The sequence below is a fragment of the Miniopterus natalensis genome, chromosome 10 (genome assembly GCF_054644295.1).
Source record: "Miniopterus natalensis isolate mMinNat1 chromosome 10, mMinNat1.hap1, whole genome shotgun sequence".
NCBI classification, from domain to species: domain Eukaryota; kingdom Metazoa; phylum Chordata; class Mammalia; order Chiroptera; family Miniopteridae; genus Miniopterus; species Miniopterus natalensis.
Genome location: NC_142090.1, coordinates 84299872 through 84307978, shown reverse-complemented (window position 1 = coordinate 84307978; position 8107 = coordinate 84299872). Strand labels below are relative to the sequence as shown.

At 68.2% G+C, this 8107-nt stretch overlaps 1 protein-coding gene across 1 annotated transcript; it reads right to left on the bottom strand.

Moving 5' to 3' along the window:
* Window positions 1-395: 395 nt before the first annotated feature.
* On the bottom strand, window positions 396-6577 carry NACAD (NAC alpha domain containing). Its single transcript, XM_087820885.1, has 8 exons — window positions 6511-6577; window positions 1736-5083; window positions 1507-1619; window positions 1353-1427; window positions 909-1055; window positions 695-832; window positions 500-622; window positions 396-410 (listed from the first exon to the last, which is right to left on the bottom strand). The coding sequence occupies exons 1-8, from the start codon at window positions 6575-6577 to the stop codon at window positions 396-398; spliced, it is 4026 nt and encodes a 1341-aa protein (XP_087677011.1).
* Window positions 6578-8107: the final 1530 nt, after the last annotated feature.

Here is an 8107-nt window from a genome sequence, read left to right as displayed (position 1 = left end):
GCAAAGGCCGTCTCCCTGCAGCCCTCCAGCCCCGCTGCCCCTGTGGAACTTCCTGGGCGCCCTGGGTCTGAGGAGTTCTTAAGGAATTCCAGTTCCCTGGCCCACACTTTGGGCCACAGCCAAGTGACCCAACTGCCTGCAACCTCGGGGAACATTGGGCACCCCTGGGACATGGGGATGGAACACCATAGTCGGTCCCCTACCCTGTGGGGACTCGGGACGACCGCCACCCTTGGGTGTCGTGTGGCTCCAGGAGCATCCTCATGTCTCCTCACATCCCGTTTAGCTAGAGGCTACGCTTGGGGAGCAGCTGGAGCAGGAGAGAGGTGATGGGGACACCCTTTTATTGAGCAGCAGAGCTGGGGTCAGGGCTGGTGCCGAGGGCTGGCCAGTGGCTACATAGTCAGCTCCTGCAGGAAATTCAGAGAGAGGGTCAGGGGGGTGGGGTGGGGGCCGGGCAGCGGGGCCAGCACAGGCGTCCGGAGGGCCAGCCACTCACCATGATGGCGTTGACGATGTCGCTCTGGTTGTCCCTCAGGGCCCGCACGGCCTTGGCCCTGGACACGTTGGCCTGCGCCATCACCAGCTCGATGTCCCGCAGCTCCAGTCCCGCCTCATCCACCTGGGGGGCAGCAGGAGGTGCTGGGGCTGTCCCGCCCACAGCCAGAGCCCCCTCCCGCCCCCGGGGCCTTACCTCCTCCTCGCCCTGGTCCTCACACTGTGGCCTCACCCGCGGCCCTGGCGCCGACTCGGGGACGAGGGTGGTGGGCTCCGTGGGCACCTTGAACTTCTCTGCAGCCGCTCTGTGCACTTGCTGGGACAGGTCCTCGATCTGCAGCCCAGGTCAGCGGTCAGCACGCCCGCGCTGCCCACCCCTGCTCACGCCATGCCCTCGCCCCGCCGCTGACCTTGGCCTCCCCGAAGACCACGTAGGTGTCCGAGGCCGGGCTCTTGAAGACATCAGGCTTGGCGATGACGAAGAGAATGTTCTTGGACTTCTGGATGGTGATCCGGGTGACGCCCTGGATCTGCCGCAAGCCCAGCTTGGACATGGCCTGGGGGCACAGCGGGCTCAGGCCTGGGGCTGCCCACGGTGTGTGTGGGTGGGGGCTGGGCTGCCGGGGAGGCAGCACACCAAGGGAGGGTTCCCCACGGCAGAGCAGGGTGCTGGATGCAGGCAGATGAGGCCCAGCTGTTTCACTAGGGTATCTGGTCACTGCCCTTCCCCAAAGGCCCCCACAGATGGGATTCATCAGCCATGGGTGGGAGGGTGCCCCCGTCCTGGGTGGTGGGTTGTCCGACCAGCCCTGCTCCCCTTACCCCCCACCCCAGGGAGCAGAGCCCCAGCCCACCTTCCGGGCTTTCTTCTCGCTGCGGCTCTGCTTGGCTTTGGCCGCGGTCTCCTCACTGCTGCCACTAGCTGGGGCCTGGGGAAGGCGCGTGTGAGCACCGGAGGTGGGGTACAGAGCCCCCTAGGAGTACTCCCCCCCTCCCCCCCGCTGGCACCTGGGCTGGGCACTGGGTGGCCTGAGGTCCTGAGAGGTCCTGTTCTTCCAGCTCGGCTGACGACTCCCCGTGGCTGTCTGAGTGCTGGCCGGAGCCAGGAGCCAAGGGCGACTCTGGGGACGGGGGAGGTGTGAGGACGGCCCTTGGCTTTGGCTCTGCCGGCCAGCCCCCAACCCCCCATCCCACCACCTCTGGCCCCTGGGTGGACGGTGCCCCAGCTCACCCTCACCTTCCTCCAGACTGTCCTGGTCATCCTTCGGCTCCGTGGCCGGGAGCCCTTGAGGGCTGGCAGGGCTCCGCAGCCCGGAGCCAGGAGGCACTTGGCAGGGGGACGGTATCCGCAAGGCCAGGTCTTTGGCATGGGTGCCCCCCATGGGGGTCGCCTTGGGGCTGAGGAGGGAGGAGTGGGGCGGGAGGCTGCCCCTCGGCCTGGCCCCTCGGTGGTGGTTCGTGGTTCCTGAGAAGGTAGCCACTGCCCGCAGGGCTCCTGCCTCCACTGAGCCTTCCCGGGGACCCTGGCAAGGGCATGGGACAGGGGGTGCTGCGGGGGACAGGGCTACTCCAGCGAGGACAGTGGGAGTGGAGGGCTCAGGGCTCGGGAGTCTGTCCTGGGGCTGAGATGGGGAGGGGCCGAGGGTTTGGGGGGCTGCCTGGGCCTGCTCTTCAGCCCCCGGGTCCGGCACAGGCTCCTGCAGAGAGGAGTGTGGTAGAGACATAGGGGCAGGCTCTTCGGGGCAGCGCCCTCCCAACCTGGGCACAGCTCCTGATGGAGACTCTGAAGCCACAGCCGATGGAAGCCTGGGCCCCAGGTTACCCCCTCGGCCCTCTGCTGGGCTCTGGGGCTGTACCAGGCCCACCTTGGAGCAGCTGCTCCCACAAGCCTGCCCAGTGCCCTGGGGTGCTGGCTTGGAGCCTCTGTCCACCTGGTTCTCTGCCCCTGGGGCCTCCTTTGGTGGGGAGTGGGGCTCAGTTCCCTCACCAGCAGGCAGGTGGGCATTGGGACAGGTGCCCCCAGTGGGTGCCAGCAGGCCCTTGGCTACTTCCTCTCCAATGGAGGCAGGCTTAGGGGGATCCAGGGCCACTTTTGGGGGGTCCAAGGGCTCTGTAGAGGGATATAGGGGTTCCAGGATCTCCAAGGCGAGGTTGAGGCAACCTAGGGTCCCCTTGGGGAGGTCCTGGGGTTCCATGGCCTTCATCGGGCATTGTGAGGGGTGTTGGATCTCTGCAGCAGGCCCAAGGGGGTCCGGAATCTCCAAAGAAGGCCCTGGGGGGTCCAGGATTTCTGAGGCAGGCTTGGGGAGCTCCAGAAGGCCCTGGGGTTCTAGGGCCTCTGTGGAGAGGTGCAGAGGGTCTTGAATTTCCACAGTAGGCTCATGGGGGTCTGGAATCTCCCAGGCAGACTTGGGTGGGAACAGGGCCTCCTTGGGGAGTTCTGGGGGTTCCAGTACCTCCAAGGGGGGGTGTAGGTGGTCTTGGATCTTCTCAGTGGGCTTTGGGATCTCTGAGGCGAGAGCGGGGATGTCTGGGATCTTTGTGGTGGGTTTGGGGGTGCCTGGAACCTCCATGGTGGGATTGGAGGAATCTGGGGGGTCCAGGGTCTCCATGGGGGGATAGGAAGGGTCCTGGATATCCACAGTGGGCTCAGGGGTGTCTGGAGCCTCTAAGGCGAGTATAGGTATGTCCAGGGCCTCCACAATGGGCTCAGGGGTGTTTGGGCTTTCCAAGATAGGCTTAGGGGGGCCTGCATCTCCAAGTAAGGCCCAGGGTATCCCAGTGTCTGCAGCCAGCTCTGGGCCATCCTGTCGGGTCGGGTCCAGGTCTGGAGGTTGCAGGTCTCCAATGTGGACTGAGTCCTTCACCTCAGGTGCTGGCTTCAGTCCCGAGGTCTCGCCTCCTTCATGCTGGGCCGAGGTGGCCGTGGGCTCAGTCCCTGGGGCGCAGCCTGTGTCTGTCTGCAGGGCCTGAGGGCCGGCTGCAGCAGGAAGGCCCTGGCTCAAGGGCAGGCCAGCATCCTGCAGGGGCTCACAGGTGGCTGCAGGGACGGGGTCCTGGGGTAAGGTCTGCTCTCCTCCAGGCCGGGGCGCTGGGCCTGTGTCTTCCTTCAGGTCCCGCAGAGCCTCTGGGCTGGGCACCCGGCCTGCCTCCCCCAGCATGGTCCAGGGCTCAGTCCTGGGCTCTGGGCCTGGGGTGGTGCAGGCCCCCTCCTGCCGGGGCTGCGGTGTGGCCACAGGCGCTGCTCCAGCCGTGGAGCCTGCTTCTTGCTGCGGGGCCTGAGCGGTCACCTCTGTGAGGCCTAGGGCTTCCTGCGGGGCACGTGGGGCCAGGGCCACAGGGGACACCCGGCCTGGATCAGGGCCCCCAGTGACTTCCACACCCACTTCTCCCTCCGAGGCCGCGGGGCCGTCCTGCAGGAAGGCGGCGGGCTGTGCGTGGGGCTCCCCGCTACACTGACTTTCGCCTTCCACCCCAGCGTAGGACGCTGAGTCGGGGTCTGAGGAGGCGGCCGAGGTGTCGTCCTCGAAGGCGAAGGCCTCGTCCATGCCCTCGGTGATGGACAGGTCTGACAGCGACTGCAGGGAGGAGAAGGTGCTGTTATTGTCCTCGCTGGCCTGGTCCCCATCGGGGGCTGCAGCCTCTTGGTCCTGCTCCGCCTGCTGCTCCTGCTCCTGGGGGGGCCGAGGCGTCACCTCCACAGCCTCCACCTGGAAGATCAGGCTGCCCCTGAAAGGCAGCAGGGCGGCTGGGATCATCGGGTCGTTGGCCAGGAAATCCAGCTCGAAGAAGTGGGCCTCCTGGTCCCAGGAAGAGCTGCTGTCAGAGGAGAGGCTGGATGAGGGGGATGGGGGTCCTGGGGACTCCGCAGGGGGCAACTCCTGCTCCTGGGCCTCAGGTCCCAGTGGAGAGAAGCCCCAGCCTGAGGGCACATCCAGCCCTTCCTCCAGGGCCAGGAGGCTCAGGGAGCAGGACGGAGAAGAGGCCCAGCTGTCCCCATCCGCGGTGATGTAGGAGCCCGAGGGCGAGGTGGGCGGTGAGTCCCCTGAGTCCCCTGCCTCCCCTGCCTCAGCCTGGGCATCCCTGGCATCCCTGCGGGGCCTGGAGCCCAGGAGCAAGGCAGGGGTCTCGCTGGGGGTGGAGGGAGGAGTGAAGTAGGGATCGGGGTCCGAGGCAAGGAAAGGCACAGCGAGGTCACCCTGAGAACACAATGCGGGGGGCGGGCTCAGGTTGGCGGGCCCACCCTCCCGGTCCCTGAGCTCCTGCAGGGCTGCCCAGGGGAGGGGGGGTGTCTGGCACGTCTCTTCCCCCATCACAATCCGTGGCTCTAGGGTGGCTGGGAGAGGCCCCTTGGCAGGTTGGATCTCGGGGGGCCCTGGGCTGGGGCCACCCTCCACGGGGACCGCCCAGGCTGAGGGTGCCTGGCCAGGCCCTGCATCCCAGCTGGCTCCCTCAGGCGGGGGCCGGGCGCCTGGCTTGCTGGGCAGGAACGTGAGGTCCAGGGCGCTGGGCCCCGGGGTCAGGGCACAGTGCTCCCGCTGGTCCCCTCTTGGGGTGGTGGCTGCAGCCACATCACAGGATCGATCTGTGGAGAGAGGAGGGCGTGAGGCAGGTTGGCACCTGCCCTGAGAAGCTGAGCTGAGCCCAGGTGGGGGCCATGGAGAGGGGCGTCATCTGGAGACGGGGCACAGGGAAAGGTACTTGCTGAATCTGGGGGAGAATTTCCAAGAGTTCTCACCACAGCGAGCAGCTTGGGGTCAGGGTGTGTGGGGTGCGGCTGTGGCACAAACAGGCACCCCAGATTTTCTGTGAGGTGCCCGTCTCCTGGGACACTGGGTGCGATCTCCCTGCCTGTGATCTGCTGCCTTGCTGGGCTTGGCAGGACCTCTCGGGACCTCTGGGGTCAGACGGCCGTGGGGCCGGGGGCCTGCACTCTGACCCGGACACAGTGTTTCCTGTGCCTCAGCTTTCTGTCTGCAAAGAGGAGCATCCACCCAGATCTGAGGTGCACTTCAAAGGCGTGGCCCCTGCCCAGGGTGCCCATCCACCTGAAGCAGGGCCCCTTCCCGTGGGCCACACTGCTGAGGTGCTGGGTGGCCAGAGGGTCCTGAGAAGGGGGTCCTGCAGGTCCACTGGGGTGTGACGAACACCTAGTGCCTGAGGTGGGTGTGGCGGGCGGGGCTGAGTGCCTGAGACTGGGCTCTGGCCACTGAGCCTGGCATGGTACCCCTGCCCACCCAAATTGGACCCCAGGGCCCAGGGACGAGGGGAGGGTGGAGCTGGGCCAAGGCCGGAGTGGAGGGGAAGCCTAAAGGTCAAAGGTTTTAGTGACTCATTCAAGGTCATCATGCAGTCTGAGCAGAGCCAGCCCAGTCCCTGGGTCTGGGGACACCAGCTCTGCCCCCTTTACTGGACCCCAGAGGGAGGCCAGGCCCCTGACCCAGCACTGGTCCCATCCCCAGGTGACCTCTCGCCCACAGCAAGGTGCCCTTGGCCTCTCCGAGTCACACATGGCTGACCTCCTGCTGGGCCACCCTGTCTTCCCAGGCCCAGGCGGACACCGGGAGTCCCCAGCATGGCTGACCTAGCCCTCCAAGGTCGGCGGCTTGCACATGGCAAACTGCTCCCAGGCCCCGCGCCCCAGGACCTCCACCCCCCCGACCCAGGGCACCCCTCTGGCTTCCCAGATGCCAGCTCCCGTCCTACTCCCCCCTCAGGGGCCAGCGCCGGCCCTCTGCAGCTTAAGGCAGGTGGGGACAAGGGTCGCCAGGGCCCAGGGTGCAGCTGGGAACCTGCCTCCTCTGGTCCAGATCCCGACCCGCCCAGGCCCACAGCTCCGCGCAGACAATGGGGCGCAGGGGCCCGGGCGCTCGCTCCGGCCGCCCACCCGCCTTCTCCCGCGGCCCCGAGGGCGGCCGGGCGGGGGTCCGCATTCGGGGGCCCGAAGGGCAGGCGGCGGGGACCGACCGAGGGGCGGGGGAGACGCGCGCAGCGCACAGCGCGCGGCCTCACCTGTGCGGGGCCCCGGGCCGCCCGCCTCCGGCAGCAGCAGCTCCGCGCGGGCCGCCTCCCCGGGCATAGCCTGGCCGTGCGCCCGTCCCTCCGTCCCGGTCCCTCCCTGCGTCCGTCCCGTGGAGCCGGCGCGGCCACCGCCCCTCGCCCGGGATGGGGTGGGGGTGGGGGGGGCCGGTGAGTGACGTCAGCGCCGCCCCGCCCGCCCGGTGCCCGAGTGAGCGTGCGCGGCCGCCGGGCACTGCGGAGCGCGGCCCCCCCGCCGCCCGCCCCCCGCGCTGCGGCCCAGCGTCCCCGCGGAATCGCCCACCCTCTCAACCGGAGGTGGGCTCGCGGCCCGCTGGAGGCTGGCCGGGCCCCTGCGGGCATCACCCCTCCGCGGGGTCGGGAAGAGGGGGACCGCCCAGAACTCAGGGTGCGGCGGCCGGAGATGGTTAGAGGTTTTAGGGGGCTGGGCGCTTTGGGGGAGGTGACGCAGCCCCTCTGCCTGGCTTCCCGGCCCCCACCTGTCCCGGTCAGGGTCCCCGCCCAGCCCGGCGTCTCCATCGAAGAGGTGAGCTGGCCCCGCAGCTCCGCGCTGATTGGCTGGTCCTCGCACGTCGGTCCCCATGGCAACCGCCTCCCTGCTCCGTGGCGCCGAGACGGTCCCGCGGCTCCCGCTGCCCCACCCTCCAGCTCCTCCCGGGGACCTGGGGGGACAGGCCTCCCTCCCCGCCCTCGATCCCTCGTCCCCCGCAGCGCCCGTGCCCCGCCCCAGGACTCGGCCCCCCCGCCCCCGCATGCTCCTGAGACCGCGGTGCCAGGCTCTGGGAGGCAAACATTGTCACCACCCGGCCTGGGCAGGGACAGGGCAGAGCCAGAGCGGCCCCTTGGCGGGTGGGGGTGTCCCCCCTTCCTCTGCGGTGGAGCCAGGGGCTGCCTGCTGGGCACCTCTCCGCTGCGCCCGAACCACCCACCACGTCCCAACCTCCGTCCTGCATCGCGTCCCTTCAGTCACTGAAAATCCGTCCACCTGTCCCCCTGCCAGGGACGCCTGCTCCTCTTGCTCCCTAGCCCCCCTCCAGGCGTGTCCCCGCCCCTTCCTAGCTCCACTGCTGACAGCTGCCTGCCATCTGGCCGCAACCGGAAACCAAAAGCCCTTCATTGGGCCTGAGGCTCCCGGTCTGGATGAGATGGTAGGGGCTGGTCGCTGCGCCCCCACCCCGGCCAATGGTGGAACCGAGACTACCCAAAAAGAATTCCCAGTGAGGGACAGCAGTGACCGGAAGGGACCCAGTCTACCACCAGGACCAGGTGGGCATCTTCTGCCGCACAGGACCACAGTCCTGCTGACTGGGGTGCCTGGCAGACTTGGAAATCGGGGAGGCCCCCTGAAAAGGGGCCAAGGGGAGCATACTCCTCCCCACTGGGCCCAGCCCCCCAACCCACAGACTACAGGGGGAGTGCAGGGGGCGCCAGCAAGGGGGACCCCACTAGGAAACCTCTCCCAATCCCCACTTTGGGAAACCCAGCAGGGACCAGCCCCATGAGACCAACACAATGAATGGCCCAAAGCCTCCCAACGTTATGCTGTCACTGGAGCCAAGGTCACGAAAGT

Bases quoted from the DNA above. Each gene is read 5' to 3' on its own strand.
- NACAD (XM_087820885.1), bottom strand. From the start codon at position 6,577: ATGCCCGGGGAGGCGGCCCGCGCGGAGCTGCTGCTGCCGGAGGCGGGC. The intron at 5,084-6,510 runs GTGAGGCCGCGC...CTCTCTCCACAG, and splicing joins CGGCCCGGGGCCCCGCACAG to ATCGATCCTGTGATGTGGCT. The intron at 1,056-1,352 runs GTGGGCTGGGGC...CTGTGCCCCCAG, and splicing joins GCGAGAAGAAAGCCCGGAAG to GCCATGTCCAAGCTGGGCTT.